Below are 21,647 nucleotides of genomic sequence, written 5' to 3'. Positions count from 1 at the left end.
GAGCGTTCTTTTAACTCTTACTTTTGGGTGTGTAATAATATCCAACAATTTTCATGCAGTTAAAATTTTAGAAACAAATGATAATGATAATGAATTTGTCTTCAAAAGAATGAAAGAGTGAAGTGTTGAAATCATAGGAGAGAGAGGGGCAGAGAGAGAAGGAACAAAAAGCCCCATTTGATATTGGATTTGAAGAATTCCATAGAAAAATGAAGAATGGGGTAATGGGGTTTAAAGGGATCAAAGATTTTAATTAAGTTTATTTTTGTCTTTGAGGTTTTATAAAAATTTATAATATTTCTAAATATTGTATTGGCGTAAATAAAGAATAGGAGTTACAAGATGTTATTGGAGGAAATGTCAATAGTCCAATCCTTTCTTATATATATATATATATATATATATATGGAATTACGGCATCTCAATATCAAATGAATCCTAAAATATTTTTTAGTTTGTGCTTTTAAAAATTAAAATATATGCAATGTGTTTATTAATAATAATGGATAGTTGAAATTTAACTATTCTTGTACACTTATAACCACCAATCATTTATAATTCTATGTGTAGTTGCTCGAGAGAAGCTTGACTGGTGGTATACAAAAGCTATGTAAGCAGTGGCATCCAAACATAATTTGATTTCAATAATGAATAACGATATACTTTCTATTTAGGATTTGAACTATTATCCTTCAGATTTCTAAGTGAGGTGGTATTTATTCATTTTGATAGTCGAACGTAGTAGAAAAATATGTTACTACGAATGAAAATATTGGGATAATAGTTAGCGGTTATTCACTAGAACTACACTTTTCAAGCATTACCCTTACAGAGATTCCATTGAAAATAGAAATCAATTACTTAACAATCCTCGCATTCAGTCATCACTTGTGATGAAATCTTTTGGATGTTATTTTAGAAATATTACATAACTAATTTAGTTTATATATTTGTAGAAATTTTAATCAGAAGATTAATAATTAAGCACACTAATAGTACTCATGGCCTCACCATTGAGGTTATGATTTCGAGTCTATGGGTGTTTGCTTTTCCGAAATTAGATAAGGGTAGAATATATTTCCTAAATACTAGTGGGAGTATATTCTCAAAATAAAACTCCACAAATTTTTAGGCTGTACTATGAAATATATGTATTTAGACTCATATTAAACTCTACATTGTTATATACAAATGTATTATAATAATCTTAAAAAAAACTAAACACACACAGACACAAACATATATAATTCTTCGGTGAGGTCATCTTTATTTTAACAGATTGAGGATACCATTAGCAGACAAAAAAATAGATTTTAATATACTAACAAACATGGTTTAATAATATAATGACATTATACTATTAGTAACTTTTCCCAAACTTTAATAAAGTTTAGGATCCTGCACTAGATCAGTTTATATATATATATATATATATATATATATATATGTATGTATGTATGTATGTATGTATATATGTATATGTATATGTATATGTAGATATCATTACATTATTAAACCATGTGGTTTAATAGCTTTCCCAAACTTTAACAAATTCAAGATCCTAGATTGAAGCATATGCATGTATAGTCATTCTCTTACATATAGAAGAGTACTGATTTAGTGTGCCCTCAATTTTTTTCACGTAGACATGCTGTTAAGCCGTGCGGCTTATTAGAGTTAGTGTAGACACACTATTAAATCACATGGCTTTATAGTTAAAAAATAACTATTAAATCGCATAGCTTAATAGCATGTAAACATTAAAAAAAAAAATGAGGGTGCATGCACATGAGAATGATTATTTATCTCTAGTGTGAGCAACCTCATTTTTTTCATGCGCACACGTTATTAAGCCATGCGGTTTAGTAAAGTCAATGTAGACACATTATTAAACGATATAACTTATAACTCTATTAAATTGTACAATTTAATAACATGTTTGCATTAAAAAAAAAAAGAGATGAGATAGTCCGGACGTAAAGATGATTATATATGATAGATTGGAGAACCAAGCCTCACGGGAAGAGTGTTAAAAAAAAGAAAAAATACAAGGAACAGTATCTGGTGATATACTCAAAGAAATATATGAATAAATACCTTTCTCTTTATTAAACCAGTTTTCATTTTCCTGCAACATTGCTTCTGTCTCTTCTTTTTTATGTTTGTTTCTTACACGAGGAGATGAATTTGCAAGCACTTCCCCCAACTGCTTCTTTTTCAATTTGTTTATTCAGCATGCCCTATTATATGGTACAAAATCCCAGAACCACTTTTACCTACAACTCTTGTACGTACCTGTTTTGTTTTTATATATATGGACTACACTACATCCAGGGTTGGCTTTAAAAAAAACAAAAAAACAAAAAAACAGCATTGTGTTTATTAAAATAATATATTTGTTCATGCAAAAGTACAATTGCGTTGCAATATGGTTTATTTGTTTATGCTAGCTGTTAAGATTATTTTTAATATGATTAATCTTTGCATGCACGAGGTTTTCGAATCATCTCACATTCTTATGTACTTACTATACATGTAACAGAGAGAGTCCAAATAATATTAAAATCCAAAGGTAAATGTTCTTCTAATTCTTAGCGATTGAGCTAATTATATAGTTAATTCATGTAGTTTTAACAAACAATCCAAAACGTCTTTATATATGTTTTTGGGAAAATTCTATAATGACGTAATGAAAATTACGGCATCAATACCGTAATAGATATAAATATTGTAAATTACATATAAAACTTGTAAATGTAAAGTAAAACTAGTAAATTCATACAAGATTATTAATTATTTAAAAAATTAACATTATTTCTATAGATTTTAGTGAAAAATATTTTATTTGCTTACAAAAAATATTTTCTTTAATTAAACAAAAAAGTTATGCTAAAAAAAGTGAAATAAGTTTTATTGAATTGATTTAACCATAAATTATATATTTATTTTAAGACATTTGTCCACTTTTTTTTTTCATTTTCTATAATAATATCTATTTATTATGTAAGTAATATTTATCTTGATATGGATCAAGTGAAAACAAAATTAAAAAAAAAATCTTATACTACTAGACACATATATGATATATCAATAAATTAGATCTAATTTTGAGTCTTATACATACTTCATGTAATTTAAACTTTTTACTTATATTTAGAGACCATTTAGAGTTGTTGTTGAGGAAGTGTAAAAATATGCAAAATAACATCATCTTACAATTACTATGAAAGATATTAAAATAATATTATTTTCAAAATCTGATTTTGAAAAATATATTTCACCCTTAATAAAACATCACATATATTATATAAATGTAAAACTAGCATTATTCAATTTAATTAAAAAAATCAATAAATATATAAGGCGATAGACATTATAATGAGCTTTATTTTACAACTTTGAACTTTTTTTTCAGTAATTCTTTTATTAATTTACTTATTTATTCATAAGTTTTAAGCATAATCTACAAAATTTATGTTTTATATTGTAAATAATGTTGATTTACTTGTTTTATGATATATTTTTAAGTTTTCATTTTTATTTACTAGTTTTATGTTATATTTGCAAGTTTTTATTTTGTTTATCATTAATACATTAATTTACCCGTTTTATATTAATTTACTTGTTTTACCTTCCATTTACAAGCCTTATGTATCATTTCCAAAATTTATGTTTTATTTTGTATTTTATGTTGATTTACTAGTTTTATGTTATATTTATAAGTTTTATTTTATTTACCAATAATATATCAATTTACCAGTTTTATAGTAATTTACTTGTTTTACCTTTTCTTTACAAGTCTTTTGTTTTATTTTCAAAACTTATGTGTTATTTTACAGTTAATGTTGATTTACTAGTTTTAAGTTATATTTGTAAGTTTTTGTTTTGTTTACTAGTAATGCATCAATTTACTAGCTTTATATAATTTACTTGTTTTATCTTCCATTTACAAATCCTATGTTTAATTCTAAAATTTATGTCTTATTTTGTTCTTTATAGTGATTTACGAGTTTTATGTTATATTTGCAAGTTTATGTTTTATTTACTAATAATACATCAATTTACTAGCTTTATATAATTTACTTGTTTTATCTTCCATTTACAAATCCTATGTTTAATTCTAAAATTTATGTCTTATTTTGTACTTCATAGTGATTTACGAGTTTTATGTTATATTTGCAAGTTTATGTTTTATTCACTAATAATACATCAATTTACTAGTTTTATATTAATTTACTCGTTTTACCTTCCATTTACAATTGTTATGTTTAATTTCTAAAATTTATATTTCATTTTACAGTTAATGTTGATTTACAAGTTTTATGTTAAATTTACAAGTCTTATATTTCATTTACATAATTTATATTCAATTACGGTATTGATACTGTAACTTTAATCACGGCATCATAGAATGATATTTTCATTAAAATTTGTTCAATTTTCCTATTTTTCTTTTTAATCTATGTTAATGTCTAATTCTTTTTCGAATTTCAAGTTTATTAAACAGAAATTTATTAAATCTAGAAAAAAACAGCATGAAAGTTTATGGTAATTTTTAAGAATATTGATACTATCTCCATAATTAACCCAAACCCTAATAGCTAAAGTTGGTATTTTATCCAAACTTATGCCTTCGAGGGCACATGTATCAAAAGATACTCGTGATCTTTTACTAGCACCTTATTTTAACGAAGTGAGGGTCCTCACTAGGAAATAATTATATATATATATATATAACACCAAAGAATTTTTGAAATTTGACTATCTCCATAATTAATTACCTAAACCCTAATAATTAAGATTTGTATTTTATTCAAACTTGGGTCTTCAAGGGCACGTGTATCAAAAGACACTCGTGATTCTTACTTTATTAAAGTAAGGATGCTAGTAAAATACAAAAAATATAAATTTTAAAGAGACTGTACTTTTAATTTTGTTAATATATTAAAATCTATATGTTTTTATATTTTACTAACGCCTTACTTTAACGAAGTGAGGGTCATCACCAAAGATAATCATATTTATATATCTAGCATATCTAACAATGTTTATAATTTACAGTCTCGTCTCTCGAAAAACTAGTATAGTAGGATATCTTGTACTTATAATATTGTTGCGTGCACGTCCTTTATTATTAGGATCCCCTAAGTTATATTAAATCGTTCCTAACACTCTTTTGAACAAAATTAAGAGCCTAAGAAAATCAGCGAATATATATATATATATATATATATATATATATATATATATATATATATATATATATATATATAAAAGATATCATTAACAATATTAAAATTAGAGATAAATTAAAAAATAAAAAAAACACGGACTTTATTATAGTGTATTTTGTCATGTAATACATTAAAATGTATATTTTTTTATCTTTTAAATTATCCCTAACTTTGATATATGGTCAAGATCCCTATATATATATACACATAAAGTATTAGATGAAACTTACTTTTTGGAATGCTTGATTTATATATATATATATATCATAATCATGTCTACTACTATCGCAATATAATTCTATCTTTAATGAATTATGATAGCAAGTGAATTAAACCTCTCAATTTTTTTTCTTCCTTTCCTTTTTCCAACTTTACTACTCAATTACTCTTGCCTCTCTAATTATTTCGTTTTCAAGGAAATCAACTGATTGTGTCCTCCACCTTCCCCTATTTTACTCGGCTTCCTTATCATTATTATTCATTCAGCTGTTTTTCTCTTTTTTGGTAATTTTTTCTTTCCAAATGCGTATGTATATATAGTTCAATTTTGTATGCAACAACCAGAAATAATCAATAATTAATTAATGATATTATATATGATAAACTTAGTTTTCTCATCTAACATTTGGAAGCCGACAATTTACCTCCTTGAATAATTTTATTTCACCCTTATTACTTGATTGGTTTATGATCTAACTTTAAATTATGAAAAAGATATATGGTAAGTGACAATTTTGTTTTGGAGGATAGTGAACCATTATGAAGAATAATTCATGTATCTAAGAAAAGAGTAATGATACAGTCACAAACTCTTGTACAAACTTATTTTGTACAAACTGATGTGGCATGATAAGATTGGTTGAATTGAATATCACTTGGCCCACATGATTTGTTTTTATTAATTTATATTTTCATTCAACCAATGAAATCATGCCACGTCAGTTTGTACAAAATAAGTTTGTACAAGAGTTTGTGGCTGTATCATTACTCCTAAGAAAATATAGTCTCTGAATCCTTGATCTCTTAATTAATGATAATATATTATTTAGGAAATTTATCCTAAAAACCAAATTGTGGGACTACTTATATCAAATTCAGCCAAACTTCCCATTTTACTTTTTTTTTTTTTTTTATAGCTGAAACACCACAAAAATGCCCTACAAGGATTGAATCCTAAGATTCTTTTAAATCGAAACAAAATATCATCTCTTAATTAAACAAAACTCCATCAATTTGGTTAATTTTTCACTTATCATCACTTAATCAATTCTCAAACATCGAATTATAAAGTGATTATTGTAAGTCAGAAAAAATAAGAAGAATGAGTAAAAAAAATACACATGATATTTCTTGTTGAACACTCAATGTGTATAAAATAATAATGCGTGTAATTTATTCAATACAAATGACAAACTCGTGGTAGATGACCTTATCGAGTGTGCTAGACAAAGTTGTCTAGTGCACTAGACTAAAGTGCATTGGGTAACTTGTGAAATGTGACTAGTAAATTTAGTGGTATTTTTTTTTTTTTCACACATAGTATTTTTTATTGAAAAGTGGGCTAAAATTGTCAACATTTGTCAACTTTAGGCTATTTCCTTCAAATTTCCCTAGCATTCTCCTATGGGAGAGAAATTGCGAACTGCCCCCCCGTAAGCTTGCAACTTGCAAGCGACCCTAAGGTAACACGTGGTGGCCAAGGACAGAAGGACAGGTGGGGCCATAAGAGCCGTTGGATGTTCAAAATCTTAAAGAAATAGGATCAGTGCGGGCATCATCAGTCATCATACCACTTCATCAATGTGATTGTCAATTGCGATGATGGGGATAAGCCGAATGGGCCCCAAGGACTGAGATTTTGCATGAAGTCAAATGACAGATCAAGATTGGGACGGAACACAGCCTAATAAGCTAAACACTAAACAGTCGCCGCCGTCACGTGACCGAGTGGAATGTAAGGCCCACGCGCCGCCCACATATGCTGCTCAACAGGGAAACAACTTGGGGCGTTTAGTTGAAGCTGTAGTGTAGGGAGATTATCAGAAGACCCGAAGAAGTTACAGTTCAATTTTCATGGGGACCCACTTTCCTTTTTCTCTCGATTAGTCACCGACTGAGTCAGAAATTTAGTCTATAGAAAGTAATATAATAAATAGGCTTTTGCTACCTTACGTCGCATGAAAGGTACAATCTCTCACAAGATTGGTGGGTCCAAGTGAAACCTAAATCTGAGTTTGTGAGAGGCTGTACCTTACATGCGACGTAAGGTAGCAGCTCCTTAATAAATATAGGAGAAAAATTCTTTTCACATTGGAGTTTAATTTAATAACTCATTTCATTCTTATTTTTTAAATAATAGTTTAAAATATACTTTCGTTAACTTACTGTTAATGTAAAGTTGTTAATTAATAATTTATTAAGGATAAAAAATAATATTTTATTAAAGTGATACAAACTATATTAAAATAATTTTTTTACACAATTAAATAACACTACAAAATATACAAAATTGATATTTTTTCTTAAATGAAATCAATGATGATATATCCATTGAATAGTTGCCATAAGAAAAAAATTATAATTAACACAATATCTTTAAATCATTAGAAAAAAAACTCAAAAATACCATTAATTTTTATGTGCTTGCATGTGTTGAATATCTTCTTTATTTCCAACTCAATTCAAATCATTTTACAATGCAATTACAAAGTATACTTATATGAATAAGAAAATTGTGATATTTTTGGTACTTAGACCTATGGTTTATACGGCTTTTATGTCGCCAAAATAGAAAGAAACGAAAAAAAATTTGTTTGAAATAAAAGTTTTTCACCTTTTTCGGTATTTCGTATTTAGTGGAATTAGATAAAATTATTTTTGGTTATATGTCAATTTTTATTTATTTTTCTAATTTTTTCTTTGATGAAAAATCCTTTTTTACCCTTAATGAATTACTAACAAACGATATTCAACTAACGGTGAGTTAACAAAAGAATGTTTTGGGCTATTGTTTAAAAAGTAAGGATGAAATATGCTATTGCATGAAACCCTTTGAATAAGAAGGGTTTTTTTCCCCTAAATATAGTTTAAGAAATTTAGTAATTGCAGCTTTAATTCATAAGACATTTCAATTAAGTTCACATAATCATAAACTTAAATTCCTTTATTAAGAAAAAGAAAAAGGCGAAACTTACCCAAAAAACTTTAATAATGTAGGGACAAAGTCATCACAAAATAACATAAAGAAAAATGTGGTATTTTACTTCTCTCCCCGATTGAGGAAAAAAGATTATGAAATTTTTGGAGGTTTCAATACGTTAGTTGCCTGATAATGATATATTTTTAATTGGATTATTATAGTGTCACTACTTCAAGAATTGGGTTATTATCCTTTCACTATTTCAATAGTTGTAAAATATCAAATGACTATAAGAAGTATTATTATCTATTATTTTACTACTATAACTTTTACATAATGTTTCATTTTATTACTTATTTCATTAAAACTGTTAGTTGATTAGTAAAATATCAATTTTATCTTTTATGATAAAATACACAATAAGAGGTATGAAATAGTAGACAAAAAATCATGCTATGCCCTTAAATTATTAAATAACAGTTTTTAACTATGAATTGATGAATAATCCTGAATTTATTATTAATATAATAGTAGCGAACAAAACACACAATCTATTTCAAAAAAAAAAAACTTAAAGGTTATCTATCAAAACTTCCATGTTTAATTAGTTTTTTAATAGACTGTGCCTTTTTTAATAAAAATATTCAGGGGTATTATTTGTCAATTCACTACTTTTATAATTATAATAAATTTAGGGTTATTTTTAAATTCATGGTTAAAATTATTTTTTAATAATTCAAGGGCATAACAATAATTTTATGTCTATTATTTAATATCTTTATTTGTGTATTTTACTATAAAAGATAAAATTGGTATTTTACTAGTCAACTAATTAGTCAACTAACGGTCCTAATGGAAAAATAGTAAAATGAAAGGTTTTACAAAGTTATAGTAGTAAAATAATAGGTAACAATATTTCTTGTAGTCATTTAATTTTTGACAATTTTTGAAGTAGTAAAATGATAATACACTTTTTGATTTTATAGTAGCAAATATGATGTAGGATGATATTTTGGAGTTTATTTATTTTAATAGTCTTTTTTATTAGTAATATTAAATATCAAATTTGAGTTTTTATTTTCTTATTTGGATAGAATTCTCTTTCTACATGTAAAATTATTTAAACAATAAGCTTTACTCTACATGAATAGAGTGTTTATGTAACATGTTTAATCATTCTTTTAAATAAAGTTATAATTTTTTTAAGAATTCTTTGAAATCTTGTGTTTCATTTATTTTTACTCTATTTTTTTGCCATGTTAAATCACTTATGAAAAAATAAATTACCAAAGTTAATTGTATTTTAAACCAAGAGGAAATTAATGTTGTAGTATTGACACTAAAAAGTGTACATTTAATAAGATTAAAAATTATTAATTTTTCACTAACAATGTTGATTAATGCGCTCATAATTTATAAATTATCTTAATGCTCCCCCTAATAAATTTTTATGTTAAATTAATTTACAGTATATTAATTTTATGTTAATTTTTATATCTAATGAATAAAAAAGAAATTGAAACTAAAAGTAGGAAACAAAAAGATAAATTGATTAATTCGTTTAGAATGTATTATTAAAAAGATGTAATTAAAAAAAATAAAAAAGAGGAAGCGAACCATGAGAGTTAGGTGGCCACAGGCACTTCGCCACCTGACTATCACTCACTTTTATGTATAAATAAATAATAAATAAACATATAATAATAAAATAAAAGGATCTTGTCAAATCTGTTGCTTATAAAAGGTAAAGAGAGGAAGAATGAGGGGAGGGTAAAGAAGAGGAGAAAGGAGCTGAGATTGATGCTTAGAAAAACTTCAAAAACAAAATATAGCAGGAAATCATTTTAAATACTTCCATTTTAGTTGTTGTCAAGGCTAACAAATTACTTATTTTCAAAACTTATAAACATTGAATTATAAACCCTTATTTAATTAAAATTTTAAAAAGGGAGATAAAAACACACAAGCCACAACTTTGTCAGAGCAAGTACCATGAACAACATATGATGAATAAATTGCTTGTACTTCGTTATAATTTTTTCTGAGGCAGAGGCGGATCTATAATAATTGTAAGTGGTAAAAGAAAATTAACAAGTGCCGCCATAAAATGCCAAAATGGGCAGATAATAATCCAATTTTCATTGTAAGCTAACTGCAGCATAGGTTTTGGCTTGATCTAGCGTGCCAATACATCCCAGCTGTAGTACATTTTACCAATTACCATAAAGTAACTAGGATTCTTTTTTCATGTTTGTTACCTCTCATCGCAATAAGAAAAAGGAGTTGCATACATTTTGGTATGATTTTGTCCATCCTCTAAAGCCTTAATGAGTATTGAGAGATTCAACATTCAACAAAACAATTGATAGCATCTTAGAAACCAAGGCAAAGCATATGGGAATTATCAATAGTAACTTTCTTGAAATTGGAAAATGTAACCAAGTGAGGCTTTTACATTATGCAACATCATCAATTCATGAATCAACTCGTGGGCTTTGATGTTTTGTTGTGTGATAAAATACTAATATTTTTACTCACTTTTATAAATGCAAGATTTTAAGAAATATGATTTATCATGTTTAAAGTTTCATCAGGAGAGAAATAATTTGAATCTCTAATTAAGGTTTCTAACAATGATAAAGGAGACGGGGGTGCAGAAACAGTCAAGAGATTTACTTACAAGCAGCCACCCTCGAAAGATTGTGTAATACTTCATCAACTTTATTACAATGTAATTTAAAATTGAGTTTAAGACAATCGGATCACCTAATGAGTACGTCATAATTAGATGGTTCTTATATTTTAACTAGGAGTGGGTGCTTGGCTCGAGTTGAATTGAATAAAATTGAATTTCATTTTAGTTCGAGCCTAAAAATAAATCTGGTCGAGAATTGAAATCGATCTAGTTTGGATTCAATTCGAGCTAAAACTGAACCGAGCATCATATTCGATTGGGTTACATTTAAAAATATCTGAATCTAACAAAAAAAAAAGTCTTGATTCTCTCAAATCTCAACCCTATTCCCTCAATTGTAATCCAAATCGAATTTTAATTTAAAATTATAACTTGAGTTTGAACCAAATTGAACCAGCTAATTTTTGAACTTATTTGTATTAAATTCTCATAACTGAATGGGTTACAACTCAAATCGGAACCCTTAAAAATTAAATTGAAACTCGAAACACCCATCTATAATTTTAACCCTTGAGAATAATATAAAGGAAAATTATCTCTAAACCAACATATTTTATGAAAGTGCATTTAGCTAGACTGGTGATGTCTGATAATTACTTTCACCATATAGCATTTCAAATTTTATTATCTGACCTGTTTTCCTTTAACACAATTGCAAGAGCAAAACTTTATTGTTATAAAGATTCATTAACAAATTTTAATTAAGCTAACAGAAAAGCGAGTGAATGAAAAAATTTAAAAGATTAAAAGATGCAAAGTAATTATTAGAATTTCTTGGTGAGTACCTGAACTTTCCAATGAGAAATAGGTGGTTCGGACATAGTTTTCCTAATATAAAAAAAATAATCCGAAACTGTTTTTTTTCCCCACTAAAATAGGGCACAATAATAGTTAAAGGAAAAACAACTGTGAACCTCCTAATATTTGGAAAAAATGACATAAAATTTCTAAATATTTGTAAAAAAAATACAACCCTTATTTTTGTTGGTAAATTTTGTTTGTTTTAATAGTAAATTTATTTTTAATTTACAATCATTATTATGTCCTTATGATAAATAAATCAATATATTGATTTAAGATATGTCTTGTGCATAATAAAATCAATAACTTCTAATTTAAAACTTAAAATTAAGATGTAATTATCTTTTGTCCAAATTATTCACTCTAAATCACGGATATACCTTCCCAATGATAAATTCTAAAATTGGGAGCCAATTTTACTTCCCAATCGCCCAATTTGCCTTTCATCCATATATAAGCCTATTTAATATCTCATTTTGCCCAAATTTCCAAAGAAAATATAATTTTATCTATTATTCATCATTTTTATCATTCTGTCATTGGGAAGGGTATATTCCTAATTTAGAGTAAATAATTTGGGCAAATGGTAATTATATCTCAATTTTTAATTTTGAATAATAGTTTTGTCAATTTCATTATACACGTTATTGATGACATGTCTTAGGTTAATACATGAGTAACAATAGGCATCTCAAAATTTTTATCCTAGATTTCATCTCAAATGATATGCCATTTATTAATTGGTTGGTAATTCTTTATAAAATTCAAGTGAATTATTTATATTATCTCCATTAACTAATTGATGATTATCATATCATTTGGGATAGTTTTTTGTGATAAAAAATTTAGAATGTGTGGCACTACTATCAATGTATTGATTTATTTATTATAGAAACATAATAGAAATTAACAATTAAAAATAAATTTACTACTAAAAAAATAGAATTGCTTACAAAAATGGGAGTTATATATATTTTTGAAATATTACATAGTTTTATATCATTTCCCCCAAATATTAGGGGTTCATTATCCTTTTTTTCTATGGTTAAAAGTAGCTTTTTGTTTTTTTGATAAGCTAGAGGGGTCTCAAAGTAATAATCCTACTAACAAGTATCACAGGTTTCATAGACTCTGAAGCGAGTTTGGAGGTATTTTGTAGACGCAAGAGAGTAAGCATAAAACTCATAAAAGATGGCCAAATTAAATAATGGTGAGTTAGCAGATTTGGCAGATTGAGAGGAAAAATATATCGACCCGGCCTGTGCAAACTGACACAATTGAAGTCATGCACACTCGCACACACAAACACTGAACCTATGAACTCAACTCACTCAAACTCAACTCTGTTTCCAAGTGAAGGAAGAAAACCAAAGCCATTAAAAGCCACTGTACTTTAGAGGAGATTTCTACTGTTCTTTTCTCTTTCCACCATCAACACTTCACTGGACAGACAGTATCTCTCTTTCTCTCTCTCTCTCTTTCTCACAGTCTCTCTCTCTCTCTCTCTAGTCCCAAGAAACAACTTAAATGAAAGCAAGCTGCAAAACCCCGATGTGTTTCAGCGGCTTCTTGTTGTTTGTTCAATGAGTTGTGGTTGTTTTTTTGATTTTTTATTTTGTTGGGGCTGTTGAATGGGGTGTATGTTTTCTGAGTTAGCTGCAAAGTTTGCATTTTTCCCACCATCACCACCAACATACCAGGTCAAGAAACGTGACAATGGCAAGCTCACTGCGGTTTCAGCTTCTTCTTCTTCTTCAATGCCTATGCCTCTTGCTGCTGATGACAGTTCATTGGATGTTTTGTTGATTGACACCAAACGTGGCAACAAGGTCGTTGCTTTTTACTTAAAAAACCCTTATGCTAGACTCACTCTACTGTACTCTCATGGCAATGCTGCTGACCTTGGCCAACTCTATGACCTATTTGTTCAGCTTAAAGTCAATCTTAGAGTTAATCTCATGGGGTTAGTGAGTTACTCTTTCTTTTGAAACCATATAATATTATTTGTGTTGTGGGGATCTTGTTTTAAATGATATGCTTCGTCCAACATTTTTTTTTCTATTAAAGAATCAATTTTTATTTTGGTTTTAGATCTGTAATTTAATTTTCATATTAATGGTCATTCATTGTATTTGCTGGGTGATTGTTTTTCTGAGTTTCTGATTTTGTACAACTGATAAAGTGACAGTAAAGTAAATTAGGAAGGCTGGTTTAGTTTTGTTCTTGTTACCAGTCTCTTTACGCCTTTTCTTGTTCTTTGTCTTAACTTTTTCATTTTCCCCTGCATAAAGTAAATGATTTATTTTACTGTTTTATTTGGATGATATTAGATTTATAACCCATATAAAGGCTTTATTTCTTAGATTTTGTGCCATTTGAGTTCTGTGACGCACAGCTTTCACTTTATATTGTTCTTGTTCACAGAGAACTGCTTTTCTTTGTCATTTCTGGCACTCCATTTTTTCCATGAGCTAAATTTTGAAGAAACATTATCTTCTTCTTCTTTGTCTTATTTATCTTAATAGTAATTTCCTCGATATGTGAGATTAACAACTATTTCTATAAAGCATTTTCAGATGTAGTTTTCGATTTTCTGCTTCTATTTTGCCATTTTTTTAACGGGGTTACATTTTAATCTGAGCCATCTAAATTTTATGGTGCAGATATGACTATTCTGGCTATGGAGCCTCTGCTGGCAAGGTAGGTCGTCATTCCCACAAATTCTCCTTGATTGTGTCACTGCATTATTTCTTCTTCCTTTTGAGCGTTATTGCAGGCTTTGGTTTCTGTGGTTTATATGATGCACCTAGGGAACAAGAATCCACCACAGAATCTAAAATCTTTGATGATTCAGTAACTAGTTGCAATGGGAAAGTATTGTATTTTTGGGAGATTTTGTATATGTATAAAATAAATGTATGTTGGGAAATCATTGAAGCACCATTATAAACACACCAATATATGGTTTTTCACACCACATTGGCAGTTTAATTGTAAAATGATTGCTTATTGCTTTGAGACAATTCGTGGCTATGATTTGGATGGATCCGGCATGTGATGCTTAATTTGGTTATAAAGGACATGATTATCTGGGTAGAAACCTATCTTTAAATTGAAGGCCACATTGTTGAATCTCCTGATCAGATTCATGTTTAGCTTTAGTTTATAAATCCTCTTCACTGGAATGGAAATTGTGGATGCCCTGTTCCTTCAATGTCAACACTCTAATGTTTAGCTTTAGTTTATAAATCCACTTCACTTAAGTGACAATAGCAGATGCCCTGTTACTTCAATGTAAACACATAATAGCAGGCTTACAAGTAGAAGTGCTTTTTGTGGTTTTGCTTTTTAATCATATTACTCCTTGCAGCCTTGTCATGTGGATTGCTATAAGTAACTAATTATCTTTTTCCTTTATAATTTTACAGCCAAGTGAATCCAATACATATGCTGATATAGAGGCAGTTTACCAATGTCTTCAGACAGAGTATGGAGTAAGCCAGGAAGATTTAATTTTATATGGACAGTCAGTTGGCAGTGGGCCGACACTGCATTTGGCATCTAAGTTGCCAAGGCTAAGGGGTGTTGTTCTCCATAGCGGCATTCTTTCTGGCCTTCGTGTACTCTGTCATGTAAAGTTCACATTTTGCTGTGACATATACAAGGTATGAATCTGTCATGGTCAGTGTTGTTTGTAAAATAGATGTCAAGCGTTCTGATTTTATACTGTCTGCCAAAGGGTATATCATTATCCCGATATGCTAATGTTTGGTTACTAATGAGAGTGTTTAACTGATTACTAACTTATGTTCGAGCTTTAGGGTTTATGCTATTTCTAGTGCAATGTCTGAGCCATTCATTGTTCTCATTAATGCAGAATATCAACAAAATAAAGAAGGTGAAGTGCCCTGTGCTGGTTATACATGTAAGTTGAAATTTTAAAGCTTTCTAAATCTCGCAATTTTCCAGTGTATTTTCCTTGTCTTGTTATGGTTTTGTTTGGAAATATGCTCATAATATCACTGGTATTCTGAGTTTGTAAATTGACAGTTTGTTGTTTTCTTGAATTAACATAAAATATTTCATTCTGTCCTTGCTTTACTGAGATTACCTGATTGTCTATGAAATTAGTAATGCTTACATCCTTCCACTAGTTAGAAATTACTTGTTGAACTTAACTTTAGAAGAAAACTGATGTACAACTCTCTGCAGCAGTTTTGAGAATTATGAAATTCAAGCTGAAACTTATGTGAATTCATGCTAAACTTGTCCAATTCCATTAAGTATTCAAGGCTTATTGACCTTGGTACTGTTTCCACTTAATTTTTCAGTTGCAAATTGCATTGGCTTCTACATAGCTCAATAAACAATTAAGCAACGGTTTTGGATGATGCCTTCCGTATTTCTTAAGTGAGAACAACAGAATTGTCCTATCATCCAGGTTGCTTGCCAATAAACAGAACTGTTTCTTTAAGACACATTTTTCATCAATACAGTGTCTTGAAAGGATTGTTATATTGTCGGAGATGTCACAATGGCTGCTTATTTAAAATGACCATTACCAGTGAAAACAATTTTCTAGATTGCTTCTTCTGGACTCAGATTTATTGCTTTCACATGCAACACTTATGTTGTTGCATTCTATAAAATTGGCAGGAAATTGCCAAAGTCTATGAAAACCATAGAATATATTCTTTAACTCCTGAATACCAGTATTTTCTGTTCTTTTCCTTTACAACAAACCGATAATCCAAATATATATAGAGGGAAAATTGCTTGTAATTTGGATTATCAATGAAAAATTTTGCTTCTTAAGCACTGACATCTTTATACCACAATAGGACCAATAACTACTTCTCTAAATTTTGTGGCAGCCAAGTTTCAAAAGAAAAAAATTTTCAACTGGAGCTCTCTGCCCAATGTGGCATTGTTCTTGTTCCCTTTGTACAAAAACATTATGTTACGTGGGCTGGATTGTAGTCTCATAAACAGTTTATTGTGGAAATATAAAGTGATAGTTCTTTTGAAGCAAATAGATTGCTGAAGGAAGGTGGTGAGTGAACCATTAATTGTTTGCGTAATTTATGATTTAACTACATGATTTTAGATTTAATTAGTTCTTTGCATTTTAGTAAAGTTATTAGATATAAGCTCAACAATAATCCTAAATTTCAGGCCTGATTCATTGTCTCATGATATGTATGCTTTCTTCACCTTTCAGCTATATTGAGAGCCTACATCTTTTTTGTAGTGTTATACACTTTGCAGGAGTTAAGTCTTTGTGATTATGCTTTAAGTGGATTGAGCGTTGATGACTGGTCCTCTAAAGACTTGATTTATGCTGTTCTCAATTAAATCGTGGGTGTCAAATCTTTGTTTAGACATCTACTGTTCAAGTCCAATCAGAAAGTTAAGATTGTTGCTGCTGTGTTGTTCTGTTGATTGTTCTTGCAGTAATGTGTATACGTTAGGTTTGCTTGTTTACAATCTCCCTGCATTTCTCAAAGATGTGTCTGGGGAAATCTTATTTCTGATGGAAAATATGATGCATTGTGTTTCTGTTAGGGCAATTATTTGTTTGCTTGACTGAAGGAATTGATCAAGTCTAGGGTTCACATTACACACTACTGTAAAATCTAGGGCCCCTGAATACTGATCAAAATTAAATGCACTTGTAATGCTGATTGAAAAGGGAAAATGGCTCCCTTATAGCAAAACAAGGAAAATGGCACTTGGGGAGTTAAAAGGATCCCCTTTTTCCTGTAAAAGATTCCGGTTCTGGCTTTTTTGTATGTTTGTTGTGACTATAAATAAGTGGTGGAAGAAAAAAGGAAAATGATGCATCAAGGGTAATTTTGAATTTGATGCTGTTTGTTGCAGGCTTCTTTGATATTAGTTTCAGGCTGGAATTATTTGCATCGGAGTGAGTGAGGCTCTGTTTTCGTACCTGTTACATTTGAGTTTTTCCAGTGTCTAAATTTGGTCAAATTTAGTGTGCTAGGCTTCTTTGATTTTAGTTTCAGGCTGGAATTAATTGCATAGGAGTGAATGATGCTTTGCTTTGTACCCATTTCATTGAGTTTTTTCTAGTTTTTAAATTTGGTCAATTTTAGTGTGCTAATAATAGAGGTCAAAGTGACATCAGCAGCTATTCTCTGGTAGCCTTAGTATTCATTGCTTAGACCCAAGAATTTGTCATGTACTTAGTTTCTTTTGCCTCCCGTCATCACTTTATCATTTTCTTTTGACCTTACTCTGTTACTAATTATAGCTTTGGATAAAGTGTTAGCTAATGTAGAGCTATAAGTTGCCATATCTGGGAAGGAGGGGTGATTATGATATGAAAAGAAAATAATTGCGGAACGAGATATATAAGTATCGCTAAAAGGATTGAATATAACAGAAAATTCCTAAATTTCTGTTTTAGCTAATATAGAGCTATAAGTCGCCATATCTGGGAAGGAGGGATGATTATGATATGAAAAGAAAATAATTGGGGAACGAGATATATAAGTATCTCTAAAAGGATTGAATATAATTGAAAATTCCTAAATTTCTGTTTTACTGAATGTTTAAAAAAGATAATCTATAATTATCTCCTGAACGTGTATTGCATCCTATGTTTGAATATCGTAACTTCTAATATATATTAATACAGTTGAATGAGAGTCTCAATACTTGGGCTCAAATTATGGTAAGCACCTACAATTTCATGGAGCAGCAGCCTTGGGCTTATGTGGCTAGCAAATATTGGGGTAGTGAGATTATGAGTTGCACCAACCCTCTTCTAATTCTAAGCCTAGAAAATGTATTTGTTTTGTGTGCATACACACTCACATGTGCGACCTGTTGCAATACATTAATCTCTTTCAAACATGCACTGGCAATGCCATAATTAAGCTTATCGAAAGATATAATAATGTAAAGCCTTCCAGTCTCTCATCTGCAGTTATTTAGTCGTCTTGCATAATACCAACAAATGTTTGAATAACTTCCCTGAAATTCTCATCAGTCTGTATTAGTAAATATCAGAAACATATCCTTTGAGGTTTGCCTTTAGAGCTCGGTATAAATCAATTTGTTCTTCTGCACTATTTTGACATGCATTATGGATAAATTGCTCCATTTTTAACTATCGATGGTTGATTTATCTTTATTAGAACTGGCTTTTGATGATCAATGATTAAATGGGGCTGGTTCTAAATTTGACAGGGAACAGAAGATGATGTTGTGAACTGGTTGCATGGAAATAAACTCTGGAAAATGGCAAGAGATCCGTATGAGCCTTTGTGGATTAAAGGAGGAGGGCACTGCAACTTGGAGCTATATCCAGATTACATCCGCCACCTTTGCAGGTTTATTCAAGAAATGGAGAACATGAACACTAAAATCCGACTTAATAAGATTCGTCAGGAACTCCATTTACCAATAAGGTCCAACACCAACACAGGATCTGCTAACAGGTGCTGTAGGATTAAATGCTGCCAACCCAAATGCCAAGAATGTCCAAAACTTAGTTGCACGAAATGTTGCTGGAAACCTAAATGGCCAAAATGTTGGATACCAAGCTGTGTGAACTGTTGCCGGTGGCCTAAATGTCCAAAATGTTTGAGACCCTGCTGCTGCATTCCAAAATGTTTGAGACCCCTCCGCTGCACTAATTGTTTTAACTGGCAATGCTGCTGCACTAAGTGTTTTAACTGGCAATGCTGCTGCACTAAGTGTTTTAACTGGCGATGCTGCTGTATCGAAACAAATAGTGGGTTAAATGGAAAACAGGATGGGTAATGGTGATAATGTAGTTGTATAGACTATAGATTGCTGAACTTGCTAACACCTCTTTATTATTGTGCAATAGTGTACAAAACAAGAGGAAGTAGTTAACTGATAATTTTATTAAAAACAGAACAGTTTAATGTTATCAAGGTATTGGTGGATTCTTATAGGTGTTATACGTTTTATGTGAAGTCTGTTGAAGTTATTTTGCAAATTGAGTTATTCCAGAGGCACATTACATTTTACATATGTTTTGCTATTAGGTTTGAAATATTTCTTAATTTTCTAGTTGCATGTCATAAAAAATGGTAGCATTCACTTTGAATGCTTTTGCGAAACCTGAGTAATGATATCAACTCGTATTCTTGTAGTGGCATTGATGAGCGAGCAACTATATTATTAGCGGTGCCAGCGAATTCTATTAGCAAAATCTCTGGAGGGGAAGTAAGATTTACTAGTTTCAAACTTCGTTCGCATATATGAATTGAGAATTTAGTTGTTATTATATATATTATACCTATATAAAAGTTCACAACATTTTCATCGAACCTAATTGGTAATCAGTAAGAAAGTGCAAGAAAATCAGAGTAGATTGAGTTTATAAAAAAAGAAAAAAAATTGTAATGTTACTTATCTAACCACTAACATCCATCCGAACCACACCCAAACCAAAATAAATTCGAAAAAAAAAAGTCAATATGAAGAATTTAAATAAATTTAGTCCGATTGAGGTTAGATTAGGGATGACAAAACATCGGGTCGGGCTCGGGCTTGGTTAAACCCGACCCGACCCGATCAACAAAGAATTAAAGCCCGACTCTAAAAAAGCCCTACCTATTTATAGTTAGGGTCGGGTCGGGCCAACATTGGGTCGGGCTAGACCCGACCCTACCGAAACCATTTTCCACCCACAATTCAATATTGAAAAATCAACTTCTTCATTGCATATATAAGAATTCGAATGAGTCAATGAAGCATCTACCATTTAATTAATAAATAATTTATTTTTTAAAAACCATGATACAAAAATATATATAAAATATTTTCAATGCAATTAAATTAAAAATACATAATGTAATTCCACAACCATTTTAGCCATACACAATTCAATTTAACAACCCAACATAAAACATAAAAAACTCATGTCTTATATAAATAAAAACACAATGCAATTAAATTAAAAACACACAATGTAATTCCACAACCATTTTAGTTATACACAATTCAATTCAATAACTCAACGTAAAAAATAAAAAAAAACTCATGTCTTATACAAATAAAAATACAATACAATTAAATTAAAAACACACAATGTGTGATGTTGTGAGGATGTGTTGTGTGCGTGTGTTAACTTGTGTTAGTTTTTTTTTTTTTTTAAATAGGGTCGGGTTGGGTCGGCATTAAGCCCGACCCTAACCCTAAATTTGTTCGGGCCTTAAAATCTTGGCCCTAATCTGACCCTAAAATTGAAAATTCGGACCAAAATCCTAAATATTAGGGTCGGGTCAATCGGGCCAAAATTAGAGTCGGGCTAAATTGCCAAGCCTAGGTTAGATGGTGGAGTGAGTACTATTTTTGAACAAATTTATATTAGATCTATAAAGTTGAAATACAAAATTTACATCTTAATTGATGTGTTATACATTAATTATTATTATAAAATTATTTTTATTAACAATAATAAAAGTTATTATTTTTATGAACCACATGACGGCCATTATATAGTGACACTTCATTTTGAGTACAAAATTTTTGTCCTAATCCTAACTTCGTAATCCTAGTGTTATTACTTACAGTTTATAGAGGGAAAATTGCATGTCAATTTTAGGCTTTTTTTTTTTAATCTTAAAAGAAACCGCCAAAATTTACCCCCCTGAGTAAGTTAACTAATTAATAATTTTGAAGAAGCTGTTACTAACAGTTAGCTGATCTGAACCGTTGGATTAGAAGACAAAAATCCAAAGGCTGTGGAAATAGACCTTGGAGAAGGGGTAAAGAGGGA

The 21,647-nt window shown here is 29.6% G+C and overlaps 1 protein-coding gene across 1 annotated transcript; it reads left to right on the top strand.

Moving 5' to 3' along the window:
- The first annotated feature begins 13,025 nt into the window (after nt 1-13,025).
- Nucleotides 13,026-19,863, top strand: LOC102618535 (uncharacterized). The gene is made up of 5 exons (XM_006480597.3): nt 13,026-13,832; nt 14,533-14,569; nt 15,298-15,534; nt 15,747-15,794; nt 19,082-19,863. The coding sequence occupies exons 1-5, from the start codon at nt 13,501-13,503 to the stop codon at nt 19,655-19,657; spliced, it is 1,230 nt and encodes a 409-aa protein (XP_006480660.2). The 5' UTR covers nt 13,026-13,500; the 3' UTR covers nt 19,658-19,863.
- The last annotated feature ends 1,784 nt before the right edge of the window (nt 19,864-21,647 follow it).

The sequence above is a fragment of the Citrus sinensis genome, chromosome 5, assembly GCF_022201045.2.
Source record: "Citrus sinensis cultivar Valencia sweet orange chromosome 5, DVS_A1.0, whole genome shotgun sequence".
NCBI lineage: Eukaryota > Viridiplantae > Streptophyta > Magnoliopsida > Sapindales > Rutaceae > Citrus > Citrus sinensis.
Note: the sequence above shows the minus strand (reverse complement) of the source record. Positions and strands in the feature narration are given on the sequence as shown.